The sequence below is a fragment of the Astatotilapia calliptera genome, chromosome 5 (genome assembly GCF_900246225.1).
Source record: "Astatotilapia calliptera chromosome 5, fAstCal1.2, whole genome shotgun sequence".
In the NCBI taxonomy this organism is placed as follows: domain Eukaryota; kingdom Metazoa; phylum Chordata; class Actinopteri; order Cichliformes; family Cichlidae; genus Astatotilapia; species Astatotilapia calliptera.
The window spans coordinates 4,669,533-4,687,749 of NC_039306.1; the positions used below are offsets into that span (position 1 = coordinate 4,669,533).

General features: G+C 42.8%; 1 protein-coding gene across 3 annotated transcripts in view; it reads right to left on the bottom strand.

The window, feature by feature from the left end:
* Positions 1-324: 324 nt before the first annotated feature.
* Positions 325-18,217, bottom strand: part of gli1 (GLI family zinc finger 1) — a 53,111-nt gene continuing 35,218 nt past the window's right edge. The window contains exons 2-13 of one of the 3 annotated variants that reach the window (XM_026166789.1): positions 12,721-12,830; positions 10,675-10,859; positions 9,805-9,900; positions 9,519-9,717; positions 8,604-8,769; positions 8,314-8,421; positions 8,021-8,161; positions 7,010-7,159; positions 6,530-6,694; positions 5,952-6,194; positions 5,503-5,806; positions 325-5,295 (exon numbers count right to left, since the gene is read on the bottom strand). In XM_026166789.1, the coding sequence (XP_026022574.1) occupies positions 2,741-5,295; positions 5,503-5,806; positions 5,952-6,194; positions 6,530-6,694; positions 7,010-7,159; positions 8,021-8,161; positions 8,314-8,421; positions 8,604-8,769; positions 9,519-9,717; positions 9,805-9,900; positions 10,675-10,859; positions 12,721-12,791 (4,383 nt within the window). In that variant the 5' untranslated portion in view covers positions 12,792-12,830 and the 3' untranslated portion in view covers positions 325-2,740. Of the gene's footprint in view, positions 5,296-5,502; positions 5,807-5,951; positions 6,195-6,529; positions 6,695-7,009; positions 7,160-8,020; positions 8,162-8,313; positions 8,422-8,603; positions 8,770-9,518; positions 9,718-9,804; positions 9,901-10,638; positions 10,860-11,089; positions 11,127-12,720; positions 12,831-18,217 lie in introns of those variants that run through there. The other 2 variants (XM_026166788.1, XM_026166790.1) reach the window with 2 other exon arrangements.

The following is an 18,217-nucleotide window of genomic DNA, read 5'->3' on the forward strand; positions in this document are numbered from 1 at the left end:
CCAGTCTGAGGGGGAAAAGACTTTCTGCTTAAACTATTCTTGACTCATGTTCACACCACCATCTACCACTGCGTTTCCACAGTGCCCACTGACCACAGAGCCAGTCCAGCCAGTTTCGCTGCTCATCGACTTAGCAGACCGCTCAAACCCATAACACATAACTGCTATGAGGTTTTAATAATAATAAAAACAATTAGATGGAAACAGTCTGTGGGATTAAAAACACTGATGATTTAGGACCAGAGCCTTCAGCTTGGTCGTTTGGACAGACCAAATTTGAATAATTTGGAAGAGTAATTCCATTTAAACCCTCGCGGGAGTGACAGATTAAGTACAGCAAGCAACGCTATCAGGTCTTCGTTTGCAGAGAATTAAATTTAAAGAGCCTACAGTGTCTGCCCACGCTCCTCATGTTCTACTGCACTCTACTGGAGAAACGGAGTCACTGCATTAACTCACCAGACAAAAAGACTGCTTGTAGCAAGGACAAATATTAAATCCTCTTTATATACAATTTTGTTTGTTAACCTAGATCCATGTTTAACGCATAATTCACTCTTCAACACATGAGCACTACAAAAAACAACAACTCCATATTGCTCATTTGAGCATATGTGGAACAAAACTGCATCACACAACAAGAAACATGCAACAGAAAAGTTGGACCACAAACATTCTGCATCCATCCCAAACTCAACATGTTTATTCATAAAATGGTAAAATATAGCACATATGTATAAAAATGTAGAAAATTGTACACAAAATATAACACTTGGGCTTTTGTCTAATATAGTTATTGCTGCTATTTTAATTTTCGGTAGCTACAGGTGATATTCTTTTGCCAGCAAAAAAGTCAGAATGAAAGGTGACAGTTACATAAAAAAATACACACATAGAAGGCGACATCCATGAAGTTCATTAATATAAAAAGACAATTTTTTTTTACAAAACATTTCATACATTCTAAAGCATAGCACTATCAGTCAATGTTCATGCCCTTATTTCTAGTGTTAGTGTTGTGTTAAAAATAGACTATTTGTGCATGTTTTTCTCATTTGTAGATGTCTTTGGTAGATTGTACTCTCCCCCCGTTCCTGCTAATGCTTAGTAAACTTTACAGTGGCATCATTATTATTATGAGCTGAAAAGTCATGTGAAATGCTTCATCAATACTTTAATGTGGCTTTGCTGAGTGTAGGCACGGTCAGGTGTGTTCTTGAATGACTATTTTAAAAAAATACTGCAAATATTCTTTATTGTCAAAAAAAACCAAGAGGTTCATGTTATTAGTAATAAGAGACGGAGACACACAGTGCTGCAGTCAGTGCAAAGCCACAGTATAAAATTAGTTCTCGTATAAAGCGCTGCAGCCTACTTCTGCATCATACAGCTCAAAAGTTGCACAAAAGTACCTCAGTGTGCCAAGAAAATGACGATTTTACAACAGTGGTAGCAATTATTTATTTAAAAAAAACCCACTCATGCCGATGCCCTGTTGTGGACTATTAACGCAGCATTTTTCATGCAACTCCTCTTTGGGATTAGAGCCAAAGTGCAGCAGCACCGTACTCTGAATGTACCTCAGATTCTCAACAGTTAGGCAACTATTAATAATCTGTACAGACCAGCTGAGTCAATTTGTATCCAGTAGCTTGAATACCCACCATACTCAGCTGAGTCACATATGAGCTGTAGTTGAGGTTAACTTTGAGTAAAGGGATGTTTGAGTATATTACACATGTTGACATGTAGTGGGGATTGTGGATACGTGTTATGTTCGAGCTTTGCTCACTGTATGAACACAAATGGAAAAAAATACATACACAGCTGCTTTAAGAATAATTACAGTAAACATGTGGAGTGCAAACTCTCTGTCTGGAAAGGCAATTACAACATACATGTAATATGAACACCAAAGATTCAAACACATCCTGAGTGTCTCTGTGCGGTCACGTGCAGGGGAAAGTGTGTTTGTGTGGGAATACTGACATTGCTCTGGTAGCATACTGTGTTGCTCCTGATAAGGAAGAAATCCTCAGCGATAAGGAAAAATGATTTCACGATCACTAAAAGCATTTTTTCTCTTAACTTGTCAAACATTTTACTATGACATCCCTCAGCATTAGCCTTCAGAAACCAAGCAGTCCATTAAGACAGGGGTATTACCTAATGTCACATACATGACACGCTGTATAAACTTATTTACATGTTTCCTTCTGTGCTCCATACGTGACTGGAATGCCCGTTCAGAAAGAAGTTCAGCGTCATTCAGGCAAACAGCTCCGTGTGCAGGCACAGAAAAACACCGAGTACCGAGGCAGCAGGAGATAACTGCGAGACGCTGATCAGGCACCTTTGGTTTTAAGGTTTTTGGGTGAGGATTTGTAAAATTTCGACCTGTGTGGAGGGATCACAATAGTAGCTTGGTCTCAACTAAAATTTTCCAGAGAAGTATTAAAAGATGCTCGCTAGCTCGGGATCCTGGTTTTAAAAATACGGAAGATGTTCAGTTTACATATAAAAGCATACAGGTATAAAACAGCACAGATTTTTATTCTGTTTTAAAACTTTTTCTGTTTTTACACAACTCAGTTTTCTTATAATGTACGAGAGAAAAATCATGTTAAGGGACAGAATTTGTTTTCTTTTCTGAAACCTCAGGCTGGTTGCATTTAACCTGGTAAAGGCCAGAGTGTGATTGTTAGCCTTAATTTCTGTATAGCTGCCAAGGAGTTGTCTTCTAAGACAGTGTATTCAGGTACTTATTCTCCCCAGCTAGTGAGGTTAGCATGGATGTCATGTCGCCCACAGCCATGTTAGACAGGCCAGACCCTGCAGCCAAGCTGACAGAAGTCTGGGGTGTGGTGAGGCGGGATGAGGCCTGGGACGAAGATCCCGGTTGATCTTGGATGGGATTGTTGACATCGCTGAACGACGAAGAGTCGGCATCGTCGATGATGGAAGTGAAGTCTATGCGAGCATTGTCCAAGTCCAAGTTTTCTAGGGCGTTTGAAATGGGGCCAGACTCAGGATAGTTAGCCAAAGGGGTGGACTTTGTGCCACCTACTGGGTCCAGACTGGACCCCATACTGTGCTGCTGGTTAAGACAAGGCCCGTTTTGAGCGTCCATGTTTTTCTCCATACCGATGTTTATCTGACCCGAGTAGTATACGTTGTTGTTGTTGTTGGAAGGAGAGAACATTTCACTCTGGGGATGCTGTGGATGCTGGACAGGAGGAAGTCGAACGCCTCGCCTGGGACTGGAAGTGGAATGGACAGGGCTCAGGTGTGGTGGGCTGCCAAGGTAGCCTCCTCCCACCTGTGACAGACTACTCTGGCGGCTGAGAGGTTTTCGGCCCTGAGGAGGTCTGGGGACCACCATTTCCTGGTTATAACATGAACCTTGGAGACCTGCCATCTGCTGGTCTTTAGGTGTTACTGAGCTTGGCACACGGCTGTGGGCCTGAGGACTCATGACCAGGTTCTGGTTGGGGTAAGGATAGGTCTGGCTGGAATAAAGATTTTGGTTTTGGTGCTGTGGACTGTGTTGGATCATCGCTGCCTGACCACTCAGATCCATATTGTCAGAGAGAGGAGAAGGTTTTAATCCACTCTGCTGCTGCTCTTGCTGCTGCTCCCACATGAGTGCTTGCTGGGACTGCACATAACTCCTCACCATCATCTCCTTTACCTGCATCATTGGGGTTTCTGACCTCTGACCATCAGCCAGTGCAGAGCCAGCGCAGCCCAGACTTAATCCCTCTCCACTGGGAAAAGGGTTTTGGTTTGGCCCTTGAAAGTCACACCTGGGGTTGTTAGAGTTCCTCATCATTACCTGCCCTGTTTGTTGTGGGTAACCCTGCGTTTGCTGCAGAAGCATGCGTTGATGATGGAGCTTAGCGCTCTGACAGGCATCTCCAGCTCCCATCCCAGGGTGGAACTGCTGCTCAGGCTTGATTATGAGTTTGTGGGTTCCATCTGAACTGCTGTAGAGGCCTGTTTGATTGTTGAAGTGAGCCTGCGTTTGTTGTGGGTGCAAGCTAGTTTCTGAATACTGCATAGCTTGCTGGTTCTGAAGAGTATGGCTGGATGTTTGGACCTGGCTATGGGTGTCATTCCAGGGACCTCCAGCGTCACCACCTTGGCCTACACTAGGGTAATGGGGACCAGAGGGACTGAGCTGGCAATTGCTCATACTGTACTCAGCTTGTTGCAGAAGTGCATTCGACATGCCTTCTGAATGAACAGGTCTTGCCTGTGCCATTGGATTTACACCAGCGCTGGCAGTCACGTCCCCTCCCTGGCTCGGGTACTGCCGCTGCATGTAACCCCTCTCGGGGCAGCTCAGGGCATCATGGCTCGGGGACAGCTGAGTTGAAATGGGACCTCCATCTACTCCTCCAAGGGTGTGATTGTGTTGCTGATATCCCATGAAGTTTCTCTCTGCAGGTGGCAACATCATGGAGCGATCCCTGTTGTCAGCGTGGTGGGGCTCCATACCTATAGCTTCCATCATTACGTTCTCCGTAATGCTCGGAGGCCGGGGGGAATACATATGGCGGGCAAGGCTGGTGTCAGAGCCACGGTGTTGCAGTGCATTCCTTCGGCCCATCATGGCTACATTATTAAGGCTATTGAAGCGCTTGGGAAGAGCTTGAGGGTCAGCAGCGGCACGAACTGGGTCACTGGCTCGCCTGTTGTTATTACCTGGAGCTTGGTGAGGGTAGATAACACCGGTGCCATACTCTGTGTTGGTGCTATGCCTACGAGGACCAGCTTGCTGAAGGAAAGGAGGCAAAGGCTGACCATGGTACTCACTCAAAACACCTCCTCTTCTGCCAGGAGTACCTGGCTGCTCCATATTAGGTAAAGGAGTAGGTGGTGGTCCACCAGTGGCTGCAGCGTATTTGGCTTTTAGGCTGTACTGCTGAGCTGGGGTTAAATTAGGAAGGCCGGGCAACCCGCCTCCAGGACATGGAGCTCCTCTGCGATTGGTCTCAGGAGAGAGAGGGTCTCCCCCAGCCTGTTCTGCGCCCAGAAGGTGACATCCTCCCCCAACCGTTGCTCCCATTTGCGAGCCATCACTGGAGCGTCGGCTGGACAGGTAAGGAGAAGCCATGGAGGAACGACGGCTCACGGTGTAGGCTGAGCTTAGACTGCTGGTGCCACTTCCTCTCCTGTCATTAGTAGAGCAGGCAACTGTTCCCCCTCCAAGCTCATGATTGGACAGCTCCATAACACGTCGATTTGAGAGAAGTGGAGAAGGTGCACACATTCCCATACTCTCCCCTGGACCTGAAAACAAACATCCAGGAGGAAACAGCTTAGAAGTGTTAAATCGTTACAAATTAACAATATTTTATTTAGTTTTTTAAAAATTCAGTGTGTTCCAGTGAAAACATTACTGAACAGCTAATGTAACAATCTAAGGTATATTTAAGCTCAGCAGTTGTAGTTCTATGTTTATGCATTGATTTTAACTTGTTTTATGACACCATGTACCAGGTATTGCAGGAAGCTTGTTGCTGCCACCGCGTCCAGGAGGGGTTGGCCTGCGGATTTGCTTCAGCTTGTCAATCTTTAGATTCTCCAGCCTCTTCAGAGCCTGCGCTGACATTCCCATTGTTCCCGGCTCCCCTCCACCTCCCCCTCCACCTGCAACACCATCTTCCAATGCTGTGAGGTCCTCCAGACTACCGGCTGCATTAGGGTTCATTTCTACACCGCTGTCGTTGTTGTTGGTGCTCCCCAGTGGAGAACGTTCGCTACTGCAGGAAGACTGACCACCAGGGCTTGGTTGGGATTTCTGGAAGATGTGAGAGACAAAGTTAACTTTAAAAATGGGATAAAGTTTAATAAGAAAATATGGAAGGGGTCCCTATTTTTTCCACTACATTGGAGTTTTGTTATGTTATTCATTTGAATGATATAGAACAAATTGTAACCCTCACCAGAGAAGTCTCAGGAGCCAATAGTTTGCAGTCTTCTCTGCGTGCTTCTTCTTTCTCCAGCAGCAGTTCAGAGTTGGGACCTCCAGGGTTCATAACTGAACCGGGGGGACGAGGGCCAGTGTCTCCACGATGTTTCTTGGTGATGTGGGCCTCAGGGCCGTGCACGGTCTTTACATGTTTACGCAGAGAGCTTGGATCTGTGTATCGCTTGGTACAACCAGGGATTTTACACACATAAGGTTTCTGTAAAAGACAAAAGCACCTTATGTGAACTCCTTGCATTCTACAGTTTACTTTACTGCTGCTTCCCTGCTATGTAAAATCTTATGATTCAAATAGAAATTATTTCCAATTTATGTTGTGTATCTTGGCATGTGAATCTCTACAATACATTTATATTAATTTATACAATTATTTTACATGAAAGCGTGTAATGAAACAGCACAAAACAGTTACATGTTACCCTTTAGGAAGAAAACACATGGTTTAATCAAATAACACTGTTAATAATACAGAGCTTACACAGCAACATGCACGTGACATTCAATAGCTAAGCACTTTTCGGAGGTGAATCTTACCTCATTGGAATGAGTTCGGTTCTGGTGTTTAGCTCGGTCTGAAGCATTGGAGAAGGCTTTGTTGCAGCCTTCATGTTCGCACACATATGGTTTCTCCCCAGTGTGAGAGCGCAAGTGGGTCTTCAAATTCTCCAGGCGAGAGTAGGCCTTATTACAGCCTTCAAACTAGAACAGCAAATATACATAATTGTTTAATTAACACTGTTACAACAGCTACGCTGCAAGAGAGGGGATGATTAGAGTCTGTAAAAGCTTTGACAACAAGCCTGCGGTCCTATAACAATATTAGATTTGAGCTTCAAAACAGTAAAGCGAGTTTTAAAATATAAAAAAAGGTTGTTAATCCACACTGAAAATAATATATGGTATGCATGTCAAGGTACACAGGAACACAGAAGCATGTTGGAATTGAAGATATCTGGACAAGGAAAGAGAAACAAGAACTAAGAGGCAAAGCAAAGACTTAACACATGTGCTCACAGTGCACTTGTGTGGCTTCTCTCCTGTGTGTCTGCGCATGTGAACCACCAGCATGTACTGGGCTTTGAAAGGCCTCTGTTCTCGAGAGCACTCCTGCCAGTGACACACAAACTCCTTCTTCTCCCCGTGGATGTGCTCGTTGTTGATGTGCTGCAAACACAAAAAGATTCATTGTTAGTGACAGATAGTGGATACTCCAATGACATGTTTTGGGATGGAAGCATTCTATAGTTCTATGCTACACATGAACACAAACTAAAGTCCTTCTACACAACACACGGTAAATAAAAACGCAGAAAATGCAAAAGACATTCAGTGTGCCTATTTAACTTCATATATGTTGATGTTTGCCTTATTTTAACATCTATTACTGATCTGTAAATACTTAAATACTACCTTTTGACATAACTTTCACAGGACGTGAAGGTTTGTGTATCCTTAACGGAGGTGGGAGAGTTGAAGAGACTTTCATTGGGAGTGACAAGAGACTAAGATGGTTTGCACATGTGCAGAGGAGAGATAGTGGATACAATGAACAAAGGATGCTGACGATGGAGCTGACAGGCAGGAGGAAAAGAAGAAGATCACAGAGAAGGTTCATGGATGTGTGATGCAGGACATGCAGAGGGTTGGTGTGACAGGCGAGGATGCTAGGCTGAGATGGAGCCATATGAGCTGCTTCCTCTGAATTTAGTAAACATCTGCAACAGCTGGGTATCTCTGTGTAAGGCATGATAAGTGAGGATCCTACAGGTCAGTTAAACTTTGTACTTTTCTCCTTCTCAGACAGCTTAGCGGTCACATACAGAAACTGTATCTAATCCATTATCCACGGCATCTCTTCAGTTTAGCTAGTTAAAGGGTTAGTTCACCTATTTTACTGTTAACTGTTACAATATATAATATAAAGCTATGAAAATGCAATTTGTTTTGTATTGTATTATATAACCTCCTTTCTGTTCCTCTCTCTACTTTGTATCTGAAGGCTGGCAGCCCTGTTCTTAGTCTTACATGAACTAGCTGGTCTTGTGTGTCAAATTCCTTGTTGCAGCTCTCCCAGCGACAGTTGGTCTCATAGACGGCTTCTGGTTCAGGCTTCCCGTCCTCTTTGTCCAAATCATCTCGCCCATCCAGAAGGCCCAGAAGAGGGTCCTGCAGACACATGTGTAGAAATGAAGAATAGCTCCAGTTTATTTTGTGCAATTATCTAAACAACATATTTTCAGCCATTAAATATATAATTTCAGGCACTTTCACTGTTTTTGAATCTCTTTCACGTTGACATATGATCATCATTACTGTACCTGAGTGCCAGTGGAAGAAGGGCTAGCTACATCTCCCTCTGACCTCTCCTCCAGGCTCTTCACATTCATGCCATCAATCGCACCTCCAAGGCCTGGCTCTGTCTTCAGCTGCAAAACAATACTCTCATAATATAATCTTTGTCTTTCTCCTTATTCAAAACTTAAATGTGTATATATAAAATATGCATTCATTCTTTGTCATTTATCCGCCGCTTTCTCTTCCCACTTCCCAACTATGCTCTCCCAGCTATGAGAAGCAGAGGGTGTGCTGAGTGAAAGAATGAGCTTACGTGTCCGTGTTTGGGCGGAGCATGGAGCCGAGGATTGTGGGGAGGTAAACGTGAAGCTTGGCAGGGGCCTGGTGTGTGTCCTCCCAGAGGTGTTCCTCCTCCTCCATACATGGACCCTTGTTGTCTGGACTGGCAATTTATATTGCTGGAATAACCGAGCGATGGACTGTGGAGCGGGAGATAAAAACAAATAAAGGGAACTGATAAGAAACTAAAGAGAATCAGCAGCTAGTTTGCTAAAGATGGTGCAGCTAGAAATACACTCTTAATGTATTTTTTGTCAATTCTTTAAAAATGAAGAAATACAGTTTGTTCAACTTCACATAATCTGCTTTTATTATTTAAAACCATTTGGCTGAAACATGTGTCACCATCTGGCGTGGCTTAAGGGATGTCATCACATCACACCTGATAATAAATATTGAAGAGGGCTAAATGAGAGGAGAGGGATTATCAACACAATTTAAACATGAAAGAAAAAACGTCAGCAAACGTGCAGGACATTACTTTCAAATACTTTAAAGTGGACTTATTTATTGTTTATTCACCTGTTCATCCATGCTCTTCAGAGGGCTATCTATCTATCTATCTATCTATCTATCTATCTATCTATCTATCTATCTATCTATCTATCTATCTATCTATCTATCTATCTATCTATCTATCTATCTATCTATCTATCTATCTTTGCAGACTGGCAATTTTGCATGTGTTCAAAGTAAGTAATAAGGTCAGAGTACATACAAAAAATCCCTGAAACCTTCAGCTCAGGCTTCAGACTGATGATGGTGCTGGAAATGAGCATAATAGGTCCACTTTAAATATTTAACCTCAGGTCTGTTTTTATTGACAAAGGGTGTAACCGAGGAGGATAACAGTGACTTTCAAATCATATAAAATCAAGTGATATCAGACCTCATAGCGCTCACAGAGAGATGACCATAGGAGCTAGCGCCGTTGGGGTTGCAGCGAGAGTTTACAAAGGCCACTAAGGAATTCGGTGAGGTCCGGATTACCGTCTGCAGGTCCACACTGGCATCAGACAGAGGAGAGATGGACAGAGCTCGCTTTTTGCTTAGCTTAAGCATGGAACGAGGTGTGGAGAACCTCGAGCCTACAGGAGAGATGACAATGAAAGCAGAAGGGTTAAATTTCAGGATGGTTTTTTTTAAAAAAATATCTAAATTGAGGTTTTCCTTACCATCACCTGATCCAATCTGATCAGAGCCATGTTGAACTTGGCAGAAATTGTGATGAGACATCATGTTCTGGTTACAGTAGGGGGCGCTGTTACCACCTGCAAAGCATTACACTGAAATGCACTGCTGCAAAAAGCTACATTATTTTTAAGTAGGGGAACAAAGACAGGATTAATGGGTCGCTGCAGCTCAGAGAGTCAGAAAGAAGCACGCACATGCCGAAAATCTCACAAGCAATTTAGGCTGACCTGCAGAGCTGTGCAAGTAAAACTTTTTCAAAACTTTTCACCTTTTCTGTAATGACACATTTCTTGGTGGTATCTAGTCTGGACCCTTTTTTTTTTTTAGACTTTTAGGGGTAATAGAAAAAAAAATTAAAATAAATAGCAAATAAGTAACATGAGGTACAAATGTAAGAAAAGCATTTTAGTACTTTGCATCAGCAGCCACATGAGAGGTTCATTTGACTGTTTTGATAACATTCCACACATGACTGGTGATGTAACATACATGCATACAAATTTAACCAGTTACTCATTAACAAGTAAGTGTTCAGTCATATCTGTATCTATATATGGATATATTTGTACGCACACAACTCTTTTAGCTCTAGTTCGTCTTTATTTAACTGACTAATTTAGAGTAATCCACCCGCCTGCTGTTTTACTGCAACCTCACACTCCAGATTTATATCTCCACAGTAAAGCCAGCCAACTGTTAACTTCTGTTCACTCCTTTTGTACATTGTTTTTTGGTTTCAGTCTCTCAGGTATCCTTAAATCCAAATCAATAGCAGCTGTGAGGTTAACGGAGATGTAAAAGATACTCTGACTCACCCTCTGTGGGCGGCATACCCCTGTGGCCCATCATACCGTGGGGTGGTGGGGCTTGAGGGTGCCTCATATATTGATCCAAGCAGGGGCCAATTCCCTGCCCTGGTCCTGATCCATGAGTCATGGGATTATACATAGCGTGGCAGTCCTGGGACGGGCCGTCGAGGAGCGGAGCACGAAGCGAAGACGCATTACTGTAGGGAGACTGATCTGATGGGACTATGCTGCGAACATCAGAGAAAAACAGCAAAAGAAATTTGAATAAATGTGTAAACTGCAAATACTCTGAAAGGGAACTGTGACAAGGAATGATAATGATTTCTGATACACTGTTGTGCACTCTTTTGTAGCATTTTTATCATTTTATTTACAGTCATGCTGATTAAACAGTCATCTAAACCAAAATCACAATAAATAAATGAAAGCCTGATAAATGGGATAAAATTATACTCACTGGAAAGCTTTATTTCCAGCCTGTAAGCTAGAATTACATATAGATGTTTTCTATTCCATGCCTGGAAAAACTAGCACTGCCTAAAGACTAGAACTACTATTGTGCTGTGTCCTTCCCACCACTAGATGGTACACAGCCCTTATTTCGGCCTAAACTTTGGAAACTTACTCATCTGGGTTTTCCCCTAAGCTACAGACATGAATCTTCATTGGAACTTTCCAGTCTTCATGAATTTCAATGGATTCTCTGACATTTCTTTACTCTCACTGGTTAGCTCAAAATTGGTCTCTCCTGTTCTTTTCTTGCTTTTCTCCGTCCCTGTTGCTCTTCTTCTAAAAGGGAAAGACTGCATCTCTCCACCTTCTCCTAAGTCGCCCTTTGAGTTCTTTAATTCTTTTACCACAACGTGTATTCCACACAGGAGCTTAATCTGTCCTCTCTAATCCACTCTGCTGGTTCCCCCCGAATTTACCTCCCTCCCATTCCTACTTTTCTCTTCTCCCATTCATCCTTTCTGTTATACTTTTCTGTTTCTCTCGCTCTCCTTCCTCTGCAACTCTCTGTCTCTTTCTATCTTCCTTTCTCCCCACACCTCCTGCTCCTCTGTTCTTCCTCTGTCCTGCCCAGCCACCTTTCTCTCCAACTCTCTCTGCTTCTCCCTCACTCTGGGTAACCTGAGTGGGGCGCGAGGCAGTCATGCAGAGCGCAGCGGGGCCTGGTCAGCCTGTAATTAGCAGCTGTCAGAGAGAGGCCGAGTCCACCCGCAACCTGGGTGGCATGAGAGAAGGGAGGGAGGGAGACGGCGCGAGGGTGGATAGAGGAGGCGTGAGGGGCTGAGTTAGCACTGTGTCCACGACAATTGCAGACATATCTGAGCTTCTGTACCCTGAGAATATCTGTGTGATTGATTTCTGAGCCTAAGATATCAGTCGTCTCTGCTTTCTAGGAGAGCTGATGTGATTTATTGTTAATAAAATACAAAAAAAAGTCAGATCTCTCAGATTTTGCTGATCTGTAGCAAGATTAGAAAAAAGAAACAGCTCTGGTTATTAAAGATGACAGCATTGTGCCATTTTTAGCATAAAATCTGGCAACAAACGTGAAGGTCTAGTACAAAAGTACACGACAAACACCTACAAACTTTATTTATTGAGGTTTTTGAGGGGAGTTAAATCCTGGAGTAACTCTACTCTTTGCAGAAGTTTAATACCTTCTTGTCTGCAGGAAGAGAAAATCATTTGCTCGACACCCACACCTGACAAGCTTGTGTCGTCGTAGGAGAAGTTGCAGATCAGCGCCAAGCAGATAATTTAGCTGAGTTTGACCAGACAGTTTGAAATTGTAGATAAAACTAGTATCAGAATGTAAATTCTGTAAATTACAGAACAGAAATATTGCAGCTGTTTTTGAAGAAAGCCAGTAACACTGGTTTATCTTCCAGGCAGCACTGAAAAATCTCAACTGTAGCTCATTCTGTGTGTGTGTGTGTGTGTGTGTAATAATGATGGTGATTATATTGTTATCAGATTTGCTGAAAATGTCGAGCTACTCTCTTGAGTTCTCTCACGTAAAAGAGCTGCGGCTGTTTAAAAGCAACAGGAGGCCTCGCTCCGTGCTCGCTGCCGTCTTACCCTCTGGAGGGCTGGCTGGGTGAAGTCTCGTAGTAATACAGCCCCTGGTGTGGCTGCATGTCCACTGGCATCGGAGCTCTCAGACCTAATGCTCCCCTTACACCCTGGACCTGACACAGAGAGAGAGAGAGAGAAAAATAAAGAGACGAGGACACGGTTAGGATGAAGAGAAGGAAATCCAAACAAACCCAACTCCACCAAACAAAACTGAACTCCACCAGAAAGAAAATCCAAATACAGAGAACAATTGTGGTTGAGGGGGAAAAAAAGAATACGTAGGATGTTAATAACAGACCAAACCAAACTAAGAAAAACAGTTTGTGGACAAAATAAGCTCTCTGAAAGCTTGAGTCATACTTATTTTAAACAGTCCAGGTTTAAAATGCCAAATCCACTGCTTAAGTAAAAGCAGTGAAATGTAAAAGAATTCACATTCATCTTAATTTCATAGCTACAGCTACTCGAGTGCAAGGTTCGACCTCGACATTTAACAAAAGGGATTACCTGATTAAAAACACATCCTGTACTCTTAGAGAGCTTTTAAAAATCTTTCTATCGTGTTAAACAACTGACGAGGCAGCCACGCATGCTCAGTGAAGAAAATCAGGGCTTTGCCTTAAAAAACTTAAAGGACACAGGTTTAGTGATGCTAGCAAGACAAACAGAGAAAAATGAAAGTGGAACAAAGCAGCCTTTTGTGGGAGCCTCATATGGAGACGGTATCTTTCAGCAAGAGTATATGTGTAAGGTAATTCTAGCTGAGAGAGCTCAGGAAACAAGCACCTGCTCATTACATCCAGCCACATCAGTGCAGGTACTAATAGCTGGGACTGTGGGTTCTTACATGTTTCGAAAGGTAATTAGTACACTGATGTCTGAGCTACAACAAATGGAAAAAGGCCAAAAACATTCAACAATTTTATGTATTTTGTCCACGCATGTGTGGACAAATACGCTATTATTTCTTTTATTTGGACATGTGCTGCAACAATAAAATAAAGCTAAAATATAAAAGCATCACAAATCAGACTCTGGATGCTGTGTCCAAATACCACATTACTTGGGTTTATGTGACAAATGTTCAAACCCAAACTAGAGGCGCTCCTGTGCTCTGCAGATCAAAGCTCTATGGTTTCAGTGTAACAGGTTGCGACGCCTGTTATGCAGTAGCACAAGTGTTAAAAGGGCAGTAGGGACCTATTTAAGCCACATGCCACCAGGGGGTGGGGGGTTGGTGGGCACTCCAGGAGTAATTGCATATATTCAGCACAAGCTTTGGATGTGTGTATGATAATTAGCCGGAAGTGCTAAATAGAGATCTCACCAAACACCTCAGCTGTCCAGAACTCATAAATACCAAGAAGGGGTTCCCCAGACAACCTCACACACTGGCACACCTGTCATTCTCACGGTGGGGATGCAGAATCATCCAGCGGCCACCAAGTCTTGCGAGAATGTGTGCCACAGTGACGGTAGGTATACTGAAGCAGTTAGTGCAGAAACTCAGTCGCACAGGATCGGCAGCAGACCACGTGACCATTAACTGGACGAGCAACCTTTGCTATCCCCCCCAAAAAAGTGTTTTCACTCATACACGTTACAGATAATTACAACCATGCATGCACAGCACACTCACAGAGAAACGCAGGTACAGTTACAAAAGTCCAATCATATCTGTGTTAGATGGCAGAGGCAAAGCGGGAGAGACAATTTCTTCAGGTGCAGAAGTTGATCGACAAACTCACCACACTGGGATCACTAACTCTGAGCACACAATATCCTCGGCACATTTCTATTTTTTGTTCAATTTTCGAGAAAGGTCGTGCTTTAAAAATAGTTAAAGACGCTTGAGGGTTACGTTCCAAAGTCTGACCTGCCTCGTGTCCTCCTCAGTCATGCTGTTACCACGATTTCTGCAGAAGCACTAAAACTGTTACCTGAATAACTAAAGTTGAGTTTGCACTATAAGAACTTATGGGCGATATTGGTGTCTAAGTGCGTTTTCATTAACAAATTGTATGAATTAGTGTAATTTATAGTAGAAATATCAGTAGAAGCCTGAGGTTTGTCCATAACGGTGATGCTGTAGTAGCAGGTGTGTATCACAAAAGTGTTTTGGAGAGTCTAACTTGCACTAGAGTGTGTGTGTGGTAGATCCTAGCACGAGAGTGAATAATGTATAAACCTGCATGTGTGCAACCTGGAATTTGTAGAAAAGTGTGTTTGGCAACGTTTCTCCAGGGAGTAAAACAGCGAGTTCAGTGTTCACGCACAGAAATGTGTCTTGTGTAATTAATTTGCATGGTGCAAAGCTCGTGCTCACATCCAGAAAAAGTCTGAGCAACCTTGTCTCATAAGCTAGGTTTACCTCCAACATACGTAAACAGTAAACGTTACAAACACCAGGCATCAGAAACTGCAGACGGTGCAGTTCAATCAAAACCTCTACAGCTGTTGAGTGTAATGTAACTGACCTTATTAGAAAGACGTTGAATTAGACTATAAAAACTTTAGTATTTTTCTCTAATTGGTGATGAATTTTAGGTGGGAAAGTCTTTCGAACCTTTACATAGTTATTACAGAATGAAATACATGGATTTACACATCCAGGATGATTTCATATGTGCGGTGCTGACACAGGTGTTGCGCTATTTCAGGTCAGTATTTTGTGAGAAACTCTGAAGGAGTTTTCTGCCCAGTGTAATTTTGTGGTGCTGGGTTTGAGAGGGATGGGGCAGCAGCATATTAAAAACCCCAAGGCCATAAATCAAACGGCTAACTAAACAAATCTGCTCTAGTGCGGCACAGCTAGCTGGGCAGGAACCAAGGAGCTGGCGATGAGCACAGGATGTCCAGCCACTTTGTACACCCAAAACCTCCACATTCAAACACTCAAGGTTCACTAACTCTTGATGTTACATTTACTGACCGAGTTAGACACTTGTAACCGCTCACTGAAATGAAAAGATTAAAGTTTTCTGTGTAAATGATTCTATCCTTTCTATCTCCTCGGTTCAATCATAATTTTCTTTTATGAGAGCATTTGTGACTTGCAAGCAAAGCTGGACGGGATTGGTCAACAGAATCCTGACAACAAGCGGACTACATGCAGAAACCAGAAAGCTACCAAAGATCTTGGCCCTTGCTTACAGATTCCTCATATTCATGAGCAGATATCTGTTTACAGAGATTATTTCCTGCCTGACTAAGCCAGATCGAGGATAGTCAGACATCCAGTTCACTGAGCTGATGACCACGATGGGCAGCTGGGAGTTGCTTGTTGGCTGACTGGAAAGTGCGACGGAGCCAGCTGGACTTCTCCGACTGAACTGTAGCTGAGCGAAAGGAGGTGAGATTAATGAAGACAGGACAGAGTTGAAAGACGGCCTAAAAGCCCGGCCAGACGTTTGTTGTTGGTGAACAAATTTAAGAATAAAGAGACTGAAACAAAGAGAAAAAGCTCTGCGAGTTAGTTCTATTCCCATTAGAGTGGCCCAAGTCTTTTTAATCTTATTTTTAAATATAGCTAATGACTACTGTTTATGAATGTACTGTAACATGAGGCAAAACAGCGATATCTACTGTAAATAATACCCGAAAAACCCAACCCTATCATAAAGACATAAAGATCACAAACCTGATCTAACTGATGAACTGAATCAGCTGGACAATAATAATCCATTTGAATCATTTTCTTGTTTTTAGTGTGTTGTTTTCTAGTTCTGTTGTACAGAATCATCCTGCTCTGAAAAAAGGAAAGCTTTCTAACTTTACTTCTGCTCTAATAGCACTACACTATTTTTCCAAAGTGTGGCAAATCCATGAATGGGCTTGCTGTTGGATGCCACACTTAACGGTGATATTAGATGAGCTCACCTCCATTAATGAATATTTTAAAAACATCCCTAAGTAGTCTTGAATGTAGCGTAGCCTAATAAATTTCTACCCAGCTTACCTACTTACTAACCAAACTAACAGAGCCTACCACCAACAAATAAAATATGGGTTTGTATCCTTTATTGGGCTATTACTCACTCACTGTCAGAAACCAAACCAAAGACTCACAATTCAGCAAAAACTGATACTAAGTATAGCAGCAGATGTGGCCTGCAGGCCTTCTGTGAAGGGAATAAAACATTTCCACAGGACTCTATGCAGTCCTGTGGAAATGTAAGTGCACCCTTACTGCACCACACAAATAAGGAGTATAAGTAGCACCCAGGTGCTGTGAATGGAATGCATATGATTGATTGATCATCAGAAAGTAAGATCACTTCTATAAAAGCCGAGGTTCTGTCAGTTTTACATTCTCAAGCTTTCAGGTATGTGCTATGACAATGGCACAACCTTCCCAGGAGTGAACATCCGAGCAAACTTCACCTCAAAGGCCGATCATGCGATACTCAAAGAAAGGCAAAAACCCAATAAATAATCTGACTTTACTGGCCTCTGTTGGCATGTTAAATGTTAAAAATCATGACTTCGGGTGCCGGTTTGAGCAGGCGAACATATGCCTCAGAGTCAAATGCGGCAGCCTGGTTTTGTTTTTGACTCGAGACCCTTTGCTGTGTGCACTGAACACGTTTTTTTGACGGGTTGCCAGGAGCCTCTTCTCTCTAAAAAAGGAACATGGCAGCATGGATTATAGTTTAGAAAACTGTAGCTGTACCAGTCACAAGACTTGTTGAACATTGTACTTTGAACGGATGAGACCAGGGTGGAAATGTTTGGTGACAAATCTAGCGCCATGTTTGGCAAAAACCAAACAGAGCATATCAGCACAAACTCTGTATACCAACTGTGAAGCACGGTGTTGGAGGCGTGATGATTTGGGCTTGCTTGCAGACACAGGACCTTGTGGCCATTGGACTCTGTATTCTAGAATCAAACACGAGACCATGTGTCTGAAAGCTAACGCTTGGCCGAAACTCAGCAACAGGATAATTATCCCAAGCACTCCTGCAAATCTACAACAGAGGCTGAAAAAGAAAAGAATGAAGGTTCTGCAAAGTCCAGACCTCACTGTCTGAAATGCTGTGGAGGGAGCTGTATAAAAATGAATGCCCACGAATCTCAATGGACCAAAGCAATGTTGTAAAGAGTGGGCCAAAATTGACAGTTACATGGAAAATGATTACTTCAAGTTAATGCTGTGAAAGGTGGTTCTACGCCTACCCAGTCATGTGGTGCACTTTAATATTTTATTGCCTATGACTTTAACTTTTCATTGGAAAATACATCGGTTGTTTATTTTAGTTAAATAGTGTCACTTTAAGAAGCTGAAGCCGTTTCCAAACATGCACTCGAGCCCTGAACTTTAGTCAGACAGTGAGCAGTGAGAATGCAACTGCCCAGCACGTTCAGACGTTCAGTCTTTAACCGGCAAGCTCTTTGGTACCAAGTCCGTGTTTCATTCACCAGTAGCAAGTGGGCACTAGTGAAAATACATCTGAAGTAAATTTCCTGCTGTATTCTACATTTGAGAAAGGACGATTAA